This window comes from Microtus oregoni, unplaced genomic scaffold, assembly GCF_018167655.1.
Source record: "Microtus oregoni isolate MIOR12 unplaced genomic scaffold, Mior012 000004F_ref0000308, whole genome shotgun sequence".
Lineage (NCBI taxonomy): Eukaryota > Metazoa > Chordata > Mammalia > Rodentia > Cricetidae > Microtus > Microtus oregoni.
Genome location: NW_024543063.1, coordinates 3,242,132 through 3,264,510, shown reverse-complemented (window position 1 = coordinate 3,264,510; position 22,379 = coordinate 3,242,132). Strand labels below are relative to the sequence as shown.

The window sequence follows — 22,379 nt, the reverse complement described above, 5'->3', positions numbered from 1 at the left end:
AACCACCATCCTTTGAACGGGCCAGGTGAGCACTGAGCGGGTAGAGAGCAAGGTTCTCCTCTGCCCAGGGGAGCCCTCAGGTCATCCTTATCTGTATCCCTCTCTTCTTTATGCCATCGGCTGGCACTATGAATGTCATAATTTGCCACCCTGACCCAAACCTTTCTGGAGTAGGAAAGGGACATTGGAAGTCCTCATGAGGGAACCTGTATGTACCTTCTGTGTGAAGGTTGGGCACCCAGAGCCTCACCCCAACCCTGTCCTGGCCTCTCCACCTCACTCAACGGCCAAGAATGAGGATAGTGTCATTCAGTCTCTGAAGGAGCCCTGATGCCTAGCCCTGCTGGGCTCTGACATCCTCTGAGCACAGTTCATGTGGGGTACAACTCTTGTTGTGAAGAGGGTGGAGGTCACAAAGGAATGCCATGTCCTGTCCTTGCTTCACAGCCCCAGGATAGCTTGTCTGGCCGGAAGTGCTCTGGAATCTGACCTGCTGTCTGTGGCCGTCTCTGTCCCTTTGGTGGCTCTGTGCCCCGGAGACAGGGTGGACACCACACGTGCTGAACTCACAGGTCCAGAGGCGGCAGCTATTGCTCACAGGGAGTGATTCTCGAGGGTAGCCAAGGCTGGACTGACCAGGGTGCAGCCCCTTTGCTGTCAGAAGTGCATGCCCTGTAGGTTCTGGAGGAAGTGCCCTGTGCACTGGACTTCTTCTGGTTCACTACAACCCTGTTCGGTACCAAGGCTAACCTCCCACCATCACCAGGGTGTCTGTGCCTATGCAGATCTGAGGCCAGCCGTGGCAATGCTCATGTTCAGTACCAGAGAGCTATGAATTGTCCACCAAGGAACTGGAAATCCAGGGTTTGCGGTGTCCTGGCGCTGATTCAGGTGAGGTTTCAGGTGTGGAGCAAGGAATGATAACAAACGCCCCTCTGAAAAGGAGTCTCCCTACGAGTACGGAAGTATCGAACAGCCTGCCAGATAGGTGGCCACAGATAGAAGCAAATCAGCCACATGTTAGGAGGATGGACAACAGGGCTAGAGCCTGTCCTTGACAACTATGGTGGAACTCGTTCCCCATACTTCAGGACAGGAGATTCAGGGTACTGGGTCCAACAGTCCAGTCTGTTAGGAGGGAGGGTCAGGACTAGACGAGACCCTGCTGAGCCCCGCTATCCTCAATGGCCAGTCTCACAGGGTTCATTATAGAGTATGCTCTGAGCTGACCATGAAGATTCTCCTTGCCATTAACAGTACTATACCAGAAGCTACATTCATGGACCACACAGAGCATCAGGGGTGGATGCAGAGGCGGGGTCTTGGGCTTCTGTGCATGGCCAAGAGGGGAGAACTGGTGAACACTGCCAAGGTCCTCTCAGACCGCCCAGAGGAGGACAGACCAAGGTGATAGCTGTAGAGTGCATCCTAGGACCTAGAGACTGAAACTGGAGATCAGACAGTATGCCTGAATAGGGAACAGGGTGGCCCCAATTGAGAACCAGCCCTCCTAGTCCTAGGACATTCTGAAGATGCCTCACTGCCATGAGCTTGCGATGTCAGAAAAGCACGTGTGTCCCACACAAAGAAAACATATTTGAGCTTTCCATGTCAAATTTTATTGAATAACAATAAGTACACAGGTTTAGCAGTTTCAATAACATACATTTTTCATACAATTCCACCCTCCTTGGTCGTCCCATCCAAGGGGAGGGCAGATTCTGTTATTCCAATTTTAATTACTAATGTTAACATTGCTATCACGTACTATGCAGTAAATATATCTCTCTATCTGCATGCATATGCATAGGTTACAGCACAGATGAACAGAGAGGCTGCAGCAAAGTTCAAAAGGTCTCAGAAGTAGGTTGAGAATCTGTGCCGATAAGAGTATGAAGCAGACCTGTGCCAACAGGATAACCGGTGAGAGATGTGATTCTGTACAGTCTAGCAGGGCACACTGCAGAGCAGGTAACCTGCCAGGCTCCAAGGGGGAAGCATGTAGAAGATGGAGCCCCCTTTGCTCTGTCCCCCCCCCATCCTTAGACATCCATAACACACATCTCACTACTGATCATAAAGTTCTTTGGCACATTACCTAAGTCAGTTTGTGACCCTGAATGGAGAACAATCTGCACCTTCGGGTGTGGTCAGCAAACAAACAGTCTCTCTGGACAGAAAATGGGGGCTCTAGGAAGAGGCTAGTCCCGCCCTCGGGTCAGCTTCACTCCAGGTCTCCAGGGAAACGGCTTCGGCCAACAGTGTTCCTTCGTCCTCACAACAAGCCCTTACTCCTATTTCCAGGGAAACCCAGCCCTCGGCGTCCTGGTTGCCGCAGCAACACTCATGGGCTTGTTTGGTGTGTGGTCTCCACAATCAAGGTGGGGCAGTTGGGTGCCCAGGAGCAAGTAAATTCAACAGGGCAGAACCAGCATAGTGAGTGGCCCCAGGAACTGCACACAGGTGTGGGGAGGCACAAGGAGGAGACGTGCTGAGGAGTCCAGGCACTGCTTCTCTGAGGGGCTCTGCTCTCAGCCAGGATGAGCTCCACCTCCAGCAACCCTGAAGACGGGGACAGCACTGAGCAGTCTCAGCTGGGGCTGGCCACCGTGATCCAGGTCAGTGAAGTGGCTGCCCTTGGTGACCCCTGGAGAGCAGGTCTTGAGAGCAATTTTCCATAGGACATTGCAGGGAAGGCTGCTGCACCTCCCAGGGGCATGCGCAGCACGTGCTCATAGTGAATATGAGCATGTAAGCGCAGACCTTTGGACTGGCGCAGCGGCTCAGAAGGACAGCCCCCTGGAGCCCTGGGCTTGTAGCCTGCACACCAAGGTGGAGGGAATAGGGGCTCCTCTGTTCTGGTAGCCAGGTATGGGAGCAGTTGGAGCTGAGCTGGAAGGGAGAGTTCAATTTGAGGGGACCCCCAATGCCCACTCTGTCAGCTGCAGAAGTTTTATTTCTATCATCATGGAACTTGCTTGCAGAACAGCACTGATGGACTCATCCATCCCCACATCCCCGTCCTCTTGCCACCTCCCATTCCTCAAAGCTCATCTACTTGCCGGTCCTGCTGTCCCTCATCCCAAGCCTCCACATCCTGCTTGCCCTTCACTGTCATCATCCAACCACGCCAGCCAGGCAGTGCTCATCCCCTGGGGATCGCAGTGTGCCCCAGATGGTCCTGCTGACTCAGAGCACTCATTAATCTGGCTCTCAGCCCCTCAAAGCCATGCTGCAGGGTGTTGACGTGGTCCTAGGTAAACAGTGCATCAGATCCCCTGGAAGGAGTAGCTGCACAGAAGGTGACAAGTGGCTAAATAACACAGTAGCACCTTTGCACAACATAGGCATACACATCTGCCCACATAGGACAGACCGTGACACAGAGTACTAAAGCCAGTTGGGGTGGAGGAGATGGCTCAGTGGGTGATGACCGTTGCCATCAAGTCTGATGACCCAAGTCTGATCCCTGGGAGTCACGTGGTAAAGAGGTCCAAATGCCAAAATTTGTTCTCTGACCTCCCCACATACCCTATGGCTTGCACACACACACACACACACACACACACACACAAACATACACACACACAAACACACACACACACACCGCACACAAATCAATAAGTGTAATTAAGAAATAGGTTAGCTAATGCAACAAGACAAGAGATTGGAGGTCACTCTTGCATGCTCTACCTGGCAGGGTCTCAGGCTGAGTCCTGAGAGCAAGACTGATGACGGGTTCAGAAGGAGTGGTCAGCACACCACAGCTCACAAACTACTCCCAGCCCAGCACATCTGAGCATCACCCTGTAAGGACCTGGTCGGCTCCTTTGAGGCTTCAAGGTAGAAGTGAGTGGCCGTGTGTATGCCAGGGTACTTGAGGGAGAAACCCAGAGTGATGCAAACACCTCTGGGCATGGGTGATGGGGGCTTCTGCCTGCACCTAATCCCACTGTCCCTGGGAAGCTGTCACCTAAGAGTCATAAAGAGCCTGGTGAGACTGTTCTGTCTGCCGGGCCACACCCGCTATTTGCACAGCTGTGATTGAGATCTCTGTGCAATTACATCAGGTGAGCATGCAGCAGGAAGGCGCCATGAGATACCCAGATAGGCATATCAGACTTGTAGCAGGACTCTAGGGACCTCCAGCTCCTCTGGCTACATACAGGAAATTGTGGGATGGAGAGAAGGACCGAGGTTGAGTGGGGGAAGCCTCCTATATGACCAGGAGCATGGTCTTTGACCTCAACCTGCTTCTTGAGACGGGAAGGGCTCCTCAGCATCCCTCTTCCTCTGGCCAGAGTCCCCTTTCCCTTGCCTCATCTGCACACCCTCCCACAACAGCCTCTGCACAGTGCCCCAGAGCCCCAGCCCCCCAGGCTTTTTGAGAGCTAGAACTGGGGACAAGGACCAGGCTTGGGAGCCCTGAGCTTGATCCTGACGGGCGGGCCCACTGACTTGGTGAGTTCAAAGACCCCTAAAATTGCATATGAAATGAGGGGCTTGTCTGTGCACCAGGAGATGGAGCTTCCTGAGTCCCCTCAGACCCAGGTGATATGAGTGGTGTGGGAAGAGTCCCCCCTCTTGACTTGGTTGCTTTAACGGCATAGAACTTTTCGAACTGTTTCTTTTGGGTTAAGTTCTAGTTTTCTGGGAACTTGTCCATTATAAATTTTCATATTTGTTGGCAAAAGCTGTTGCTATGGTTTGGGTGTGGTTTGAATGTGCCCCCAAAGGGTTCACGAGCTGGAAGTCTAGGGGGTGACGGTAATGAAGAGTGGAAAGTGTTTAGGTCATAGGGCACTGGCCCCAGAAGGGATTGGTGGCTTCTTTCTGGCCCCCATTTCCTTCCAGGATGAGTTGTGTAAAAAAAAAAAAAAAAAAAAAAAGGCAGCAAATCCAACTCCTGCACTCTCTGGCTCCTTCCTTCCATATCCCATATACTCTTTTCTTTCACACATATGCCCACCACAACGGCTTCTGCCATGTTGAGCGATAGCCAGGCACCTCACCAGTACCCGTCAGAGGCCCTGTCTCCAGCTCCATGAGCTAAATGACCCCCATTTCTATCTATACCAGGGCCAGGCTCACCGTAGCAGCAAGACATGAACCAGGGTAGTGGCTCATAAGCTTCTGACTTTTTAATATCATGGGACCTGAAGCAGACAGAGCAGCCACCTCTGCTTCCCAAAGGGTCTGAAAAAGAGGTGTCCAGAACTTAAGACATGCTTCTTAAGTACAAGAAAGTGTTGGACTAACCAGGGTGAGGGGGTCTCCCTGAGAATCACCTGCTTCTTCTTCTCCTTGACTCTAGTCTTAGTTGGGGTTCCTATTGCTGTAATAAAATACTATGATCAAAAGCAATATTGGGGAGGAAAGTGCTGTGGCCAGCTCAGCCTGGATAGCCAAGACTGCTGGGGGTGCCAGGATTGAGACAGAGAGGCTTCTTTTCAGGTGGAAGAACAGCAACCTTTATTTTGCCCAGCAACCTTTTATATCTCTACTCCTTCTGTGGAGACCTACTGGCCAGAAAGAACACAAACATCCTTGTCAATTACAAACCACAAGGAAGTTCCACTGTCAGTCAGGGGGAGTGAGGGCAGTGGGATCACAACAGAAAAGGGTTCATCTTATTGCTGTAATCCATCATTCAGGGAAGTCAGGGAAGGAACCTGGAGGCAGGAACTGAAGCAGAGGCTATGGGGGAAGAAGGCCTTGCTCAGCCTGATTTCTTATATAATGAAGGACCGCCTGTCCAGGGGTGGTACTGTCCTCAATGCACTTGACCCTCACACATCCATCATTAATCCAGACAACACCCCACAAGACTTGCATACAGGCCAGTCTTATAAAGGCATTTGTCACTATACAGCCCCCAAATAGTTTCATCTTCTCAAATTGTCATTCTCATTAAACGCCAGCTCTCCCAGCCCGTGGGAGCCATCAGCTTGCTCCCTGTCTCTGTGTCTTTGAACCTCACGTGGACGGAACTGTCTGTCAACTTATTTCACTTAGCATAGTGTCTTCTCAAGGTCTTCCCAGGTCATAGCATGGCTGAGGGACAGTTTCTCCTGTGGATGGACCATGCATTGCTCACTAAGTCATTCCTCCATGGACCACTAAAAGCATCACTGGGATACAGGCTCAAATGCCTGGGTCTCTGGTTTCATTTTTGTGGGGTCTGTGCTAGAAGAATTGAGGGATCCAGGGCTAAATACATAGGAACCTGAATTATTTTTCAGTGACTCCACTATTTTTCATTCCCACTCTCTTTTGCAAACGCATGTGTCTAAAGCAAGACATTGGCTGTAGGGACTGTTCTCATCCACCACTCATTTAACTGCTGACCACAGCCGATTCGTCAATGCTCTGGACCCGCCTGTTCTAATACCAGCTACCCAGGGGTAGTGCTAGGGCCTAGCCTTACAGGAGAAAACAGGTCAGACACCATCGTAGGCAGCCCTTTGCCCTCTGAGTGGCTAGCTAAATCCAAGGTCTCCCCAAAACAGCTGCTAACACTCGGGCATCACCTGACGCTGACTTAAAGGGCTCCTTCGGGGAAATTCACAACATGATGTCGGGGAGAGCTGAAGCACCCTGTTGGGGTACATGCTGGCCCCAGCCCTGCAGCCACACCAAGCCCCTCATTGGGGCATTTGTGGGTACTCCCTGTGTAAACACTACTGATTATATCCCGGGGACCGAAGTACTAGATCACCAGATGTCTTGGGGTGGGCAGAAAGATCCAGAGCTCTCATCCCCAGGGACCTAGCCACTCCCCCTCATATTCCCCTTTCAAAGTCACTCCTCACTCTTAAGATCAAGGGTGTGAGGTCCCAGAAGAGCAGGCCATCAAGGACAGGAGCTGATGGTAGCCCAAATGTGGGCTGGCCACGGTGCTAACCACAAGTCAGCTAGGGAAGGACACATCGACTAGCTCTGTTCCCAGGGCCACATGCTCAGACACCAGTGCCTCTGCACTGACCAGATGGACCACATCTTCTACTCAGACTTCTCTTACCCATGTTGCAGAGACAGACCCTGCCCTCCTCAGCAGAACATTCCAAGCCTTGACAATGGCACTCAAGTTTTCTGCCATGTCTATCCCACCTCCCCTCTCTCTGCTTCCTCCTGATTCCTTACTTCTTGCCCCTTTCTCTTTATCTTGGGCCTTTGCATGCTCTGCAGGCCTGCTGTCTTCCCCAGGACGCCTGTGCGGGTGTCGGGACAGAGGAGCAGATAAGACAGACAGCATCTCCATCCTGCTGAGCATTCCCTGCTGTGAGTCATTTTGTAGGTAGTGATTCATCCCTTTGGCCATTCCAACACGGCTCCCGATTACTTGTGCTGGGAACCTGTCTGAGCCTGTTTGGATGGCAGGCGTTGTGATAGGGGTAGAAGGATACGTTGTCCCCTTCATCCTCAGCCCCTGCGCCAACATCTAGTCCCCTCGTGACTTTAGACGTGTCTGCTCCAGGGGCAATGCCCATACCCCAGCTTGACAGGTACAGTCAGGGGTGGGAGTGAGGGGTGTCAATCAAAACAGAAGTAATGCCAGCCTGTGAGACACAGGAGTAGGCATTACAGGTACCAAGTCCAGCAGTACCGACCAAACCCTCTGCAGGAGAACAAAGTGTTCTGCGCCTACAATTGGGCCTGCTCTTGACCAGGCCAGTTCACTGATGGGGGTGCAGGAGGGTCCATGGACATCCAACCAGGTGCACACAAGGCAGAGGATTATTCAGAGACCTGGCTATCCAGAAAACTAGCCTCACAGGTATCTGGGGACCCAGGGTTGAGTCTCGGTCCTAACATAGACCCTGTCAGCAGTGCTAAGCTTGCCCAGCCCAGGCTTTCCCAGAGGGAGAAGGGCAGAATTTCCAAGTAGAGATAACTGATTTAAAAACGTCTGCTCCTGGACAGTGGACAGCACTAAGGAACTACAAACAATCTAACCTGCCTCAACTCACACACTGTCATAGCGTCTTCTACTGTCCTTCATGGTGGAGCCGGAGTTCCAGCAGCTGGGTAGGCCCTGCAGCCCTTCTGCGGTACTGGATGGGGCCACACGGGGGCACTGTTGGAGCTCAGCATGCAGACATTAGCAGCAAGCCTAACTACCCCTGTACTGCACTGTGATAGATACAGGATAGCTCTCGGTTCCAGGACTCTTGTCACCCAGCCACGTTCTGCCTGCTGCCTAGGTTAGGGCCTGAGATAGCATCCCACTGGGCTCGTCTGTAGAATGCCCTCTCCCTCGGAGACTTGGGGGGGGGGGGGGCTGTCCTGCTTGCTACTGAGTTCTTTATTTAAAAGATATGGGCGAGTTCTGCCTTTCTCCAAACCTGAAGTGGCCAAGGTCCTTTTTAAACCCATTCTGCTCTTACCCTGGGGTACCAGCACCTAGACTGTCCCTCTGTTTGTGACCACAGTCATAAGCAAGAGGCTGTGAATGAGCTCCCGTGCATTGCCCTTTCTGCTTATTGACCCCCTTTGTCTCTCTGACACACCAGCCCTGCCACAGGAAGACCCTGCTGGTCTTCAGGGAGTGGGGCAGTGCTGCTGGCGCTGTAAGAGGACCCTAGGGAGTCCACCAAGGGGAACTTCGGGGTAGTGGGAGCTTCCCACGCATGCCTTTGCAGTCCCTGCTTGGTTCTGGTTCAGATGGGAGAGTAGAAGTCAGCCCTCTTACACCCCTGGAGGGTTTAATGGGTTTTGTTTGTGTGTTTTGCTTTGTCTTGTTTTTTTATCCTTTACCTGCATCCCAGAAGGTGCCAGGCTACCTGCTGGGACCCCTTGGGGTGCCTGCCCCTGTGTGCTCTGTTCTGCCTCTACTGTTGGAAGCCACAGTTGAGAGGCCCCCCCAAACCCTGCTCAAGAAGCCTCCTGCAGTGAACACACTCTGACTCCTCCTCCTGCCCAACCGAGACAGCAGCCCTGGCAGAGCCCTGAGAGCTGAAAGAGGCCATGCTCCTCTGAGTCTGGGCTCCCCACCGGTCCTTAGCAGTAGGTTGTGCTTGGATGTCGCCTGGATTCCCCTTCAGGGTGATCACCATCCCAAATCTGGAAGGGTCATGGCTGTGGGGCAGGAGCCTCGGAGGATAGGACAGGGCCCTAATCTGGAGCCCATCCTTGTGATAGGCTCCTTTCCTGGATATGAACATACACGGAGGGCTGGAGCCCTGCCCCTGACCTCATCCCACCCCCCATCTACAACAACTGCTGTCCCCCCACAATGTTTGAGTCAAGTTCAAGAATGGGGGAGGATGTATACCCCACCCCCACCCCCAGAACTCCCCATTTCAGTCTGTCTCTAGGCAAGGGCAAAAGTGCAGTGTGGGGTTCCTAGGCCACAGGAGGATGGGGAGGCCAGTTTACAAAGAAGATCTGAGCAGTTTGCATTCCCAGGGGACCAGGGATGGTGGGCAGTGTTGCTCTTATCGGGGGGTGTAGGCAGCTGGTGCTCAGTCTCCCTCCCTTCCAGACCTGAACCTCAGCCTTCACTCAGCCCCTGGAGCCCTGAAATCCAGGATGGCCTGAATTTCATCTCCATCACTTCACAGATGATGGCGTGATATATCCGTGGTCGCCTTTCATTTGATGGCACAGTGGGGACCCCTCCTCAGTTCTCTTAGAAGGGAGTTCTGCTCTGACTCAGAGAGTGAGGTAAAGAGACCAGTCCCCTTGATGGGACTCCCTCCACACAACCACAGAAGAATAGGAGACAATGGAGTTTGTCCCCACTGTCTCAAACAAACCCACAGGCACCCTACAGGGGCAGTGGCCTCCCTGGGGTCTTCGGCATAGGTTGAGTTGGGGAACACACTGAGAGGAAATAGGAAAGAGCAAACGTGAGAGGCAATAGGAAAGAGAAAACGTGAACCAGCTCATCTGAATCTGATGTCTTTTAGGAAAGTGACCATGGAAGTCCCTTTTGCCAAACCTTGGCGTCCTTCCCACAGTCCGAGGATCCCCCCCAAGAGGCTCTCCAGGTCCTGCTAGAACCTTCCCCCGAACCAGGCTGGATAGGAAAGATCCTGGTCCTCGAGATGGTTACCCACCCAGGCCTGGGGGGACGCTGGTGGCAACATGGACAAAGTCTGTGGGGCACACGCTGGAAATTCCCCTAGCCACACTCCCCACCACGGGCCAGACTTGGGATGGGGAAGAGGGCGGTCCCGGGTAAGATCCCACGAGATTCAAGCCCGGGTCAGCACAGACCTCCTTGCACGATGTTGCAGAGCCCCGCGCCCCTCCCCCGAGCCGTTTGTGTGGAGGCGGGGCGGCCCCCCCTTGCGATCCTCCCGCGCGCGCTAGGGACCAGAGGCAGGAGGGAAGGGCGGGCTGCCAGGGACGCGCCCCTCCCGTTCCCCCTCCGCACCCCTCCTGCTCTGGCTGGGCGTCGACCCATCGCAGGCACCCGGCCACAGCTGGAACCTATTACGCCCCCAACGCCTCTCGGGACGTCCCGGCTAATAAGTGACCCTCTGTAAACGTTAGGAATGAGTCAAGTTTGTGCTGCTCCGCTGCTTTCCCGTTAGCGGGTGGCGCCGTTGATGCTCCGGGGAGAGGAGGGAGGGGAGGCAGGGTCCTTCCGGCCTGGAGGGAACCTCTAAATAAAGCCAGCATCACGTCTTTAATCTGGGGGCCTGGGGTGCTGTTTGCTAGCCCCACTAGGCCTTAGGTTTCTCCTGTGCAAAACAGGACAGCCATGACTGGGTGCTTCCAACTCCTAGAAAAGCAGGCGAGGCCTTGGTGGTCTTGGGAAGATGTAGCAAGCGGAGCTCAGTTCCTCACCAGTGGAGCTGCTGCACCCAAGGAAATTTGTTTACCACCCACTCAGAGCGAGACTGGGAGGTCCTCTGGAGGAAAGCAAAGTGGAGGCACCTTCCAAGACCACCTAGGGGAGTAAGTGCAAAACCTTGAGAAAGTAAGCCTTTGCCCCGCCTGAGGGGCAGACTAGCCGGGCCCTGAACTCACTCATCTGCAGCATTTGACCTTTGCAGGATCCTTGGGGGACCAGGACGGGCCCTGTCCCGGGCCCTGGAGAATCTGGATATTGGGGTGACTCCAATCTGACTAACCTAAGAGAGGAGTCAACTGGGCAGGAGCACAGGCCTTTAATCCCAGCACTTAGGAGGCAGAGGCAGGCGGATCTCTGTAGTCAAGGCCAACTTGGCCTACGGAGGGAATTCCAGGATAGCTAGGGATACACAAAGAAACCCTGTCTCAGAAAGGGGGGGGGCAGTCATTATATTTAGGAGGACTAAGTGAAAGTCCTGGTTTATCTCCACAGAGATGTTCAGGATTCCGAGTAGAAAGGGGAGGTATGGGTAAGAAAGGTGGGTCGCTTGGAGAAGCAGGACCTCCCCACCAACGCAGGCCTGAGAGGCAGAACCAGCAGGGCTCCAGATAGAAAAGGTTGTCGGTGGGGGCTGGAAAATAGAAGTCAGGAGACTGCTGAGAGTCACCTGAAGGAGCTCTAGGTGGGAAAGGGATCTGGGGAGTCCCACTGTGGCCCTTAGCCAGCTGGAGGCCTCACAGGAGAGGTGAGGCCCAATGAACAGGCTATGGGGGTTGCAGGAGTGCGGCCATCATCCCAGAGGGGGCAGACCTCACTCTGCCTCACAGCTACAAGAAAATGTTGCTGAGAATCTGAGAGCCCAAAGACCATGTCTAGGTAGGAATCATGGGTAGACAAGAAGCTGCTCCCCATGGTATTGATGACCTTGAGTTTTAGGGCCTCAATTTCCAGAGGTCTTGGGACCAAATGCTTATGGCTCCAAGCCTTCAGTCAGAAGTTTATTGCTTTGCGTGCTTGAGACCAAGGTCCATTGCTCTGGGCTCAGACTACCTGCCGGTGTCCTCTGTTCTAGGTACCCCAACTTGCCTCTGGAACCCTCGGCAGCTCTCCCAAATTCTTCTGGGGCTTGCAGTCTACCAAGTCTAGGCTCCACCCTCGAGCTCTTCACTGAGTTCTAGCTTTCTTGTTAGCTTTCTTTTTTTTTTTTTGAAGATTTGTTCATTCATTATATATACAATATTCTGCCTGCATGTATCCCTGTGGGACAGAAGAGGGCACCAGATCTTATTACAGATGGTTATGAGCCACCATGTGGTTGCTGGGATTTGAACTCAGGGCCTCTGGAAGAACAGCCAGTGCTCTTAACCTCTGAGCCATCTCACCAGCGCCTCTTGTTAGCTTTCTTAACTTCTGGGTTTCTGCCCTCAGTTGCTGTCTTGAACACTTCAGTTGCCATGCCCGGCGTTAGAGTGGCTCATAGTTCCAGGTGTCAGGCTTCTTGACTCCTTGTACCCTCCAATGCAGCCGCTTCCACTTCTGCTAAGACTTAGAAGCTTGAGGTCTTGTCTCTAATTCATTCAGTCAGCCCAGCCCATGTTGCTCATGCTAAAGACCACAATGTGGACAAAGAAACCATTCCAGAACGAGCTTTTTATTGGCTCTGATGTTGCAACAGCAGAGGGTTGGAGACAGGAGACTGCTCTAACTCGAGAAGAGTGACCAGCAAGCTGCTTAGATAGCTGGGAAAGAGCGCCACACGCTTGCGGTCAGTCAACCCCAAGCCTCATGTTTTCTACTGAGTGACTAGAGAAAGTGCCCGCCCTTTAGTCTGAGTTGGCCCAGTACTTAGCCCAATCTGCGTAGCGCTAGAAAAAGGCTTAGAGGTGAGCTGCGCGGACCAAAGCTAGGAATCCTCTCAAACGGCCATTTTCTTGATCACCTCATTTCTGCCAAAGCACGGCCTGCGGCTGGCACAATGCCAGCCTACAAATGGGGAGACTTAAGGCATGTGGCTTGGGTGGCCAGCCACGCCCCACTTTGCTGTCCCCAGGAGTCTTTGCTACATGGAAGTGACGGTGTGGTGTCACCTACTGACCCCAGTGAGCTTGCGCGAGGGGCCTGCAAGTCGCTCAGAGCCTGCATGAACCAGAGCTCTGGGTGTTTTTCAGAAGCTGGAAGACACCATCCTAAGCCCCATGGCCAGCAAGGAGGACCGGGCACTGACTGTCCGTGGAGAAAGCCAGCGGGCCTTACCCACCCCTGTGCCAGCCCGAATCCGAGAGATCGTGTCAAGCAGCCTGGTGGAAGAGCCACTCTCAGGTGAGAGTGCTGAAGCTGCACAGGTACCTGTGGGACCTCAGAGCCGTACACTGGGGTCTGGCCCTAGGGAGCCACACCGTTAGGACTGTCTGTGGCCCTTCCTGCCCATGCCAGACTCTCCTAGCCCCATTTTTCCCAAATGGTAAACAATCTTGCCATTAGGTCCCCAGGAGTCATGCAGATAGCTACGAGGCTGTTATCATATGGGGGTGATCTCTGTGTTGTGACACCGTTTTGTCATTGTGTCTTGATTTTATCCATCTTCATTTTTTTCCCCGCCAGAGTGAAAATCCTAAAGGTTGACATTTCAGTTTAAGTTGAGCCCAGACATCCTGGACTTTGTCTTTGCCCTCCATCCAGCCCCCCACACATCTTACCATCACACTGCAGGAATAGGCTCCGAGGAGTCCATCCATCCCTGCATGGAGGCCAAATAGGAGTCAAGCTCCCTGACCCCCAGTTGAGCTCATGACTCACTTCTGCTGGGGTTCTTGATGGCCTCTTTGTGTCATAATCTGGGCCTGTCTAATCTTCTGATGGCCCCGGGCTACTGTTGGGAAAGAACAGAGAAACACCACTGCATATTTGGAAAAGCAATCTTTCTGGTGATAGGGTCCTGCTACCCAAAAAGCAGCGTTTCCACTACTGCTCAGGACCCAGACATGATGGGTGGTACCCAGTGTCCCCACACATGTTTTGATGGGTAGGGACTTGGCCTGGCCGTGCATGAGTCTGAGAAGGTTAAAGATGTTTACCAAAGGCAATAAGGGTAGGAAGGGTGCTTAGTAACAGGAGAGGAAGTGAAGTTCCTCATGGAAGCCCTCTCCTGTTGGTACAGGCCCTAGAAGTAGGGTGTTTGAGGAGGGCCCTGGCCTGATCTTAATGCTGTGCTCACCACAGGGCTGCGGGAGCTGCCAGCTACTACAACCCATACACAGGAGGAGAGCGAACTCCTGCAAGAGGAGCTGGCCCGGTTGGAGGACCTGTTGGCTCAGGCAGATGCTGAGCGGGAGGAACTGGTTAGCAGGTGTCACATGGTCAGCCAGAGGGTGAGTGTGCAGCTGGTACTTGCAGTCCAGTGCTCCCCATAGAGCCCTTGTTAGGGACCACCTCCCAGAACTGGTGATTATAGTGGTGGGGCCGTCAGTTAGTCTCAGGACCTGGGCAACAGATGGAGGCCAGACATAAGCACGTGAAGCCGATGTCCCCTTCAGAAGTATGTCTGCTCCAGGAGCTCTGTGGCGTGACCCAGTCAATGATGACCCGCTGGTCCTAAGGCTTTGTCAATCATAATCACAGAGCCAGCTTCTGAACAGAAGAAAGTGCCAGGAAGGGCTGGCGTCAGCCCCCAGGCAGAGTCTGTGGGCAAACATTTCTGTTCCAGCCCCTAGCCCTTTCTCATGCACTTACTTACCACCAGGCCTCGGAATGGGACAAGTGAGAGGTGACCTCTGAGGCTTCAACCAGAGGTTTGGGGGATGCCTGTGGGCTAGGGGATGCCTTTTCTATGAAGATAAAGAAACTCGAACAGAAAAGCGAAGGCGTTGTCCAGACCAGAGCCCTTTGTACACATTATCCTTTCCGAGTCATGAGAGCTTCAGAAGCAGAACTGAAGGATAGGACATGGTAAGGGAGAAGAGTGGGGGCTTTGACTCCCTAGGATCGACCACTGGGCCATCTATAGACCTAGCCTGAGCTCTGTGTGGCAGGCAGGATGAGGAAACTAAGGCCCGGCCCTGGCCAGTATTCCCCAACACAATGGTTCTTGTGCCCACCTTTGGGGGGGGGTGCATCGCAGATATATTGCACATAATATATTTACATTATGATTCACAACAGTAACAAAATTACAGTCATTAAATATTAAGAAAATAGTTTATAGTTGGTGGGGTCACCACATCATGAGGAACTGTATTCAAAGGTCGCAGCATTAGGAAGGCTGAGAACCACCACACTAATGCCTTACAACCATGCCCAGGCCCAGCCCCGCCCTGGATCTGCTCGTCCTATGGCATGTAACTGTGACAAACCAAAGGCTTGCCATGCTTGGCCCTGCCTTGGCCATGCCTCCAAGTACAACCACATTAGCCCTAAGGTGTCCACCTGCTGCTGGGTCCCAGTTTTCTGATGCCCTTTCCGCCAAGCATGGGAAATGCTGTTTTCTTTAGCTCCATCCCTAGAATCCCTCTAAGAAAGACTGGCTCAGGAGCTCCATGAGGCTATTCTTCCTGTGAGCCTCTGCCCTGGTGCATTCTGGGAGTAGGGATCTTTCTAGCACAGGGCGGGGGGGTGTTGGGAAGGAACTTCAGGGAATAGAAACTGCAGATGTCCTTCCAAAGAGGAGTAAACTAATAAGCTATGAGTCAGAGCTCAGCTCAGCCAGCTAGATGGGGGTGCCAGGAGACCCTGCCCCAAACTACTTCCCCAGCACGCGGGGGGAACTGGGCGAGGGGTGTCCAGCATGTCCTCCCCAGATGACAATACAATGCCTTATTGTTGGAGTCCTCTGATCCCAACTGTCACACTGCTGGTGGCTGAGAAACAGGTCTTTGGCCATCGGCCAGTCCTGTGTCCCATCACTGTGCCCTGCTGCTCTTTGTATTTTCCTCCCAGAACTTCCTGGACCCCATGACTTCCTAGGCCCTGGGTTCAGATCCCCACTGTTGTAATGGCCAAGTGGTTCTGAGCAGTAGGCCTTGGGTATGCCTTCCCAACTCCCGCATCATTCCCAGCCTACTTTCCTAACCCCTTGGGATAATGCTCTGTATTGGTAACAAGGGGACTTGGCTTCATGTGAGTTAGTTCCCACCTCCTAAGAATGGGGGTTGAGAGTGGAGGTACAGCTTGGGAAATAGGCCAGGTCAGAGGGCCCAGATTCATGCCCCATGCTTTTCAGCTGTCCCTGCTCCCAGCCACCAGGGGTGAAGTGTCTCCAGGGACCTCTGGAGCCCTGCCCCCTACGGTCCCACCACTTCCATAGTATTCCCAAGTCTAATAGTACCCAAGCATCATCCGCTCAACCAGTATGCTTCCCTTCCCCCTCCTCTGTGGGCCACAGGCACTGGACAGAGAAACAGGGTATGAACAGGCCCCTGGGAGGCCCTGTCTCCTGCCTTTGCCCAGAGTGAGCTTTATGTCAAAGATGCCCTACCTGGATGACTAAAGAGAGGTGGACCAGGTGGGTTCACACTCCTTCCTAGCTGCAGGCCCGCCTGGATACCACTGAGGCCCGGCTTCGGAAGTCAGAGCTGGAGCATAGCATGGACTTGGAAGAGGCCCTTAGCCGGCTGGAGGCCTCACAGCAGAGGTGAGGCCCAATGGACAGGCTATCGGGGTTGCAGGAGTGTGGCCATCATCCCAGAGGTGGCAGACCTCACTCTGCCTCACAGCTACTGGCCAACCCATCAAAGCTATTCTGAGTTAACTTTTGACTGTGAAAATTGGCGCAGGGGAAGGACCCTTGGAAGGAAGGGCCATTGTCAAGCAGAGCTGGGTACCATGCTGCTCTCCCTTGCTTTCCACCGGAGACCATTCCCATATCCTCACATACAGCTTCTCATCCCTCAGGGCCAGGGAGAGCGAGAGGGGAGAGAAAGGGCAGTCTGTAGATTCCCTGCCCTTGCCTTCCCTGTGGCACATGCCAGGGCACAGACAGTACAGAGCTGAGAGCCCTCTCATCACTGCTGGGTGAGTGAGACGCCTCCTAGTCTCTGTAATAGTGATTATCTTTACCCCTGAATACAGGGAGCAAAGACATCAGAAAGGCTTGAAGCCTTAATATCCCAAATTTGGGGCCAGGGTTCTTAAGAGAGGCCATCTACAAGTGACAGCTGGCATCAGAGATGGCCTTGTCGTCCTCTGCCCACACTCCTCAGTATATATTCCCACCCCCTAGACACGGGAGCATCCATGTCAGGCCCAGAGCAACTGAGGGGAAATCTGCTCACTCCTCCCCACCCACTGCAGGAATAGGTTTGGGCTCATGGGCAAGCTCCCCAAGGCACAGCCATTGCTAGAGGCTCCCTGACCCCATTCCCTGAGTGTGATGCCAGGACGCTTTGGTTATCACTGTTGGTGGGTTACCACAGTCAACCATGACCCACTGGCGTACACAATCCTGGGTGCCCTTCTCTAGCTCCCCTTACCACGCCAACCACAACTGCAGAACTCTTGGCTCCAAGCCTCTCTGATGTCAACAGGCCCTTTTGTTCAGTCTTGGCCTGAATGCACCACACCCCAGTCCCAGAAACAGCCCTTAGAGCCCCACTTGAGCCGATCTCGCCATCACCAACATCCTGTGGTTGGCTTATCCTCTAGGAATCTGGCGGAGGGAGAAAATGCTGAAGAGCCTTTTGAAAACCCATTTTGAGGGGGAAGAAGAGCCCCTGGGGAGCCTGATGTCTGAAAAACTGACAGGATGGCTAGCGTCTCCCATAGGTGCCCAGATCTTCCCAGCCTGCCCCTCCAAGGCTCCCTTTGAGCCTCCTGTACCTTATAAATTTCTTACAGGGAAAGGAGTGGCTGGTGGTAAGGGAGAACTTGGGAGAACAGGAGTCTCGGGAAGGAAAGATGATGCTGAGCTGGCCCTGGGGAGAGTTCTTCTGATGCTGGCTTCATGTGGGGCTCCTTCCAGGTGTTCGGTGCCACTTGGGAGCACAGGCAGGGGCATGCACCTGAGCAAGCGCGGGAGCCTCAGGGCACCGTTTAAGTGCTTGGTTTAGACCCCCGGTTTAGACCCCCTGGGCTCTGTGTGCCTCCTTAGGAAGTCACCACACATGAAGCTGTGGGTTTTGTCCATCTAGGAGCATGGGCCTCTCCCAAGTAAACACCCTCCTGCGGGGACAGCTGGAGCACATGCAGAAGGCCAATGACACACTGGCAAGGGAGCTGGCCAGAACAACACACAGCTTGCTCCGCCTGCAGGGCAAGCTGGAGCGGCAGGAGGTATGTCGCTGGTCCCCAGAGCCTGTCCCTGCTTCTGCCTGTCTGATTTGGTGCCTGCAGCCAACAGTGGTAGGTGGGCAGCAAGGAGCAGTCAGGGGGATGCTGGCTTCATACAATCCCTCCTGGGAGGAGACCTCACCATCCATTCTGCTTGGTCACAGCAGTCTGTGTCATGAGGGACAGCTTGGTCCCCTCTCCCCTTAGGGAAAGAAGAATAAGACTGGAGGGTTCTTGGGTCATTCCAGGCTCTGATGTGGGACATTGTTGGCCGCACAGAGAGGCTGCTTAAAGGACCTGTGTCACACAGCTGATCTTAAGCTCCTAGCCAGACACCACCAGAGACCCAGAGTCTTGTCCACTCGAAGTGGAGTCTCAGGGAATAAGGTTACAGGCCTTGGGAGGTATCTGGGTCTGGTCTACTGATCTGTCAGTGGACGTGGGACCTCCTGAGAAGGGTGTGGTCTTGGAGAGGTGACACTCTACAACTGAAGCCAAAGGAGTCCTTAGATAGCCCTGCTCCAGTGGGGTATGGATGCACATCCAAGTGCTCTGCACTCACCAGTGGCAAGATTTCCCTTCTGAAGTCACTTGAAGAATAGACGCGCTCATCTTTTTTTTTTTTTTTTTTTTTTTTTTTTTTTTTGATTTTCGAGACAGGGTTTCTCCGTAGCTTTTGGTTCCTGTCCTGGAACTAGTTCTTGTAGACCAGGCTGGCCTCGAACTCACAGAGATCCGCCTGCCTCTGCCTCTGCCTCCCGAGTGCTGGGATTAAAGGCGTGCGCCACCACCGCCCGGCTAGACGCTCTCCGTATGAAAGCAGGAGCCGAGGGAAATCCCTGGGCCTGGGTCCTCATAAGTCCCTTCAAACAAATCCATGTCAGAGAGGCCATCACTGCCCTGCCCTCCAAGGTCAGGAAAGGCAGCCATAGAGGCCCCCCTGCCCCCTGTCCCCTGTCCCACACCTGTCATTACTGGCAGCAACTACAGTTGACACACCTGTTGTTACCACTTCTGCAGGAGGATATCCGTGACAGTTAAGGTGTGAGGAGCAGGCACCAGAGAGCCGGGTCTGCCATCCCAGGAGGTCTGGGAATAGGCTTGCTGAGGCTGATAACAGCCATTGCCCTGCCCACATTATGTATCTGGGTGTGGTTCGTGCCACCCACCTGAGTGGCTTTCCCCAGTGTTATACAAGCAGTGTCCACAGTCACCTTGACTTTGCTCATTATGGGTCAGGTCCTTCCTCTCAGGCCTGTGAAGGGCTCTGCCTCTGGACTCTTTGCTGCTGCCAACAAGGCTATGGCCTCCCCTGACCCTAACTTGACACAAGACTGTTGGTCTCCTTGCTCAGGCGACTTCTCCCACCTCGTTTTGACTTTGGCAGGCTGCAGCTTTCTATGACACACCCCAGTGTGGGTTCTTCCTGTTTATTCCGCTTGAGGGTTATCCAGCCTCTGTCCTTCCTCATGCCCAGAAAGGACCGTTAACCCTTTCAGTATTACTTATGCCCACCTCCCCCTCCTCTCATGCCAGCAAGGGTCTGTGTCAATCTTACACCATCTCTAGTGCTCAGAATTATTCTAAGTTACCCTGAGCCAGACTAATTTCTTCAGACCCATGTTCTTACTCATCACTGTCCCTTCTAACTTTCAATCGCCTTGGGCTCTGCCTCCGTGACTTAAAATACAAACAGTAGACTTCATCTTTAGGCGAATAGATTGAGTCTTTTGTAAACATCCCCTTCCCTGGCTGGTGTGGATCCCACGCAGCTATGTGGTGCTTGGTGTCTGATGCTCCACCACCTGCCCTCGCCTGAGTCTGAGCCGATTGTTTCTGCTGACCTCAGCGTTGTCTCCTTATGTCACTGGTGATCTTTGATTCTCTAACAGGGAGCTGGTTATTTTCCTTGGAACTTCCTGAAAATTCTTTGAAACTGGGATGAATGCAGGATTTTTCCAGAAAGGATTTTTAACTGCTTTTGATGGGGCCTAGGGGCTCCAATATTCTTCGAGCCACACTGCAATGGGCTTTCGGCTTGTGCGTTTGTAAAAATCTACATTGTGTGCATTTAGGCTACATGATGTTTCACCGTGGTTCCAGGCACAGCAGACACAGGGAAGAGCTGTTTCTTTTGTTTATTTGCTCTAACATTTTAGACAGGCAGCTTCTCTGCAAGACAGTGTGTGTGTGCGTGCGTGCGTGTGTGTGTGTGTGTGTGTGTGTAAGCCTGTGTGTATGGCATGCGTGAGACTTGTATATGTGGATATATGAGTGTATTGTGTATATGTGCATGTGTGGGCGTGTGGTAAGTGTGCACGCGGGAGCTCATTGTGGTGAATGACATCTGGGTGTGTAAGGACATGTGAGTGAGTTTCTGAGAGCTGTTTGAGTACAGTGTGTTGCGGTGTGATGTTTGTATGGGTGTATGTTTGTGTGCATGTGAATCTGCGTGTCTGTGGCTCTGTGAGTGCTGGCATATGAGAACAGGATGAAAGTGTAAGCGTGTGCTTGTGGCACGTCAGAGGTCTTGTTCTCTGGTCTACTCAGCTTTAATGTGTTGAGTGCAGCTTTGGATGTCCACATGTTTGAGAAGACCCCCCCTTTGCTCAGCTCCCCAGAGTACAGAAACAGATGATGAAGTTGCTCCTTTTAGAAAGAAGTTACTTGATGCTGGGTTCCTCGCCTGCACCATGTCCTGGCTGCATGCGCTCCCTGTGCTCGCCCACTCAGCCTTGTCAAGAAGAGGAAAGGTCTAGAATTTCATGCTCCCATGAGACAGGAGCCAGTCCGTCTCATCTCTGGGATGAGACAGAGCACAATCAAGTGTTCCTTGCTGGGTCCCAAGGTGTACAGAAGCGTGGTCCTGGGATCAGGACCCACAGAGGGCTCAGACGCAGGGTCTGCTGGAGTCGGGAATGGCCTCACACAGGAAGAGGTGTGGCTTTTAGACAGGTGTAGGGAGAGTGTCCATCAGAAAGCCATGCTGAAGAGTCCTAGGTAGAGCTAAATCATGCAGGGACCTGCAAAGAGCTATAACGGAGCAATTGATACAGAGAACTCTGTAGGTCCCAGAGGTCAGCATACAGGACACAGTGAGATATGATGACAGGAAGGTAGCATATAGACTCCAAGAGCCTTCTGGTCCCCACTGTTTGTTAAAGGCTGTGGGCACATGTTATGATGGGCATGTATTTCACCATCACCAGCTGCCTCCTCCTCCTCCTGCCTGGCTTCTCTGCTAACTCCTCTGCTGCTGGCTGCATTAGGGTTCTACTGGGTGCTCTTGCTCAGTTTCTTAGCCCCTGCAGGGCACGGGTCCTGCATATCTTGTAGAACCCCCTAGCATCAGACCTCCCATGGCACTAAGGGGACAGGGGAGCAGCTCGTCCCTCAGAGGGCAGCACCAGTACCTGGGGGAGTCTTTCTGTTCTGGGGAGACCTGGTTCTCAGTAGCCCTGCCATGGCCTCTCCTGTGGGACAATACTCCCTGCTGCCATGGTAGGATCTGGAAACAGTCCTCTCTTGGAGGACATGGCAGTGTCTCCCATGTGGCCTTGGGAAGCCCATGGGATGGATATGAGGCTTGGACACCTAATAGGTGATCCAGGTTCCCCTTGCAGCCCACGGTAGGAGGGGGAAGGGATGTGGCCTAGTAAACACAACCTCTTATTATTATCAGACCAAAAGGTTGGGTCTGAGACAGCCTCGGGACATCCTCCCCCTGTGGAGACAAGCCAAAGCACTGCAGACACACCTGGCTGAGCTCCGGGCATCCACTGAGAGGTAAGTAGAAGTCCCCACCCCATGGCGCCTGAGTGGTAGGACTTGGCTCCTCCAGGGCTGCAATTGTGCTGGTTCTGGCTGCCCCCTGGGAAGGCAGACGTCTGGGGAGGAGAGAGGGAGGAGGAGAGAAGGAGAAATGAGGGCAGGGCATTGGCACATGTGTGGGAGGGCGGACACTGGCTTTCACAGGATTTCGGGGATCCATCTAGGCCTTTCTGAACACCTCGTGGCGATCCTAGGCATGCCCAGTTACCCTCCATGCAATCGTACCCCCATTTACACAGGAGGAAATAAAGGCCCAGAAGCCAGTGTCTTACTCAAAGTTTTCATTTCTGGTCAGACTCATCCCTGCTCACTCCTCTTTGGCTCCGTCCAAATATATATATATGTCATGGTGATTCTATGATATATAAGCCAATTCATAGCATACAGTAGGGCTTCTCCTGAAGATGGTCATTGTTCATGTGACCTGCCTCTCCCTCTGAAGCCTGCCTTGCAACATCCTGGGTCCTAAACTCTGAGGTCTGGC

The 22,379-nt window shown here is 53.2% G+C and overlaps 1 protein-coding gene across 1 annotated transcript in view; it reads left to right on the top strand.

Annotated features, from left to right (window-relative positions):
- The first annotated feature begins 2,540 nt into the window (after positions 1 to 2,540).
- LOC121447590 (putative ciliary rootlet coiled-coil protein 2) overlaps positions 2,541 to 22,379 on the top strand; it is a 61,781-nt gene continuing 41,942 nt past the window's right edge. Inside the window, exons 1-6 of the mRNA XM_041650928.1 lie at positions 2,541 to 2,618; positions 12,973 to 13,123; positions 14,024 to 14,172; positions 16,324 to 16,430; positions 17,926 to 18,067; positions 21,747 to 21,850. Coding sequence (XP_041506862.1) covers positions 2,541 to 2,618; positions 12,973 to 13,123; positions 14,024 to 14,172; positions 16,324 to 16,430; positions 17,926 to 18,067; positions 21,747 to 21,850 — 731 coding nt within the window. The remainder of the gene's footprint in view (positions 2,619 to 12,972; positions 13,124 to 14,023; positions 14,173 to 16,323; positions 16,431 to 17,925; positions 18,068 to 21,746; positions 21,851 to 22,379) is intronic.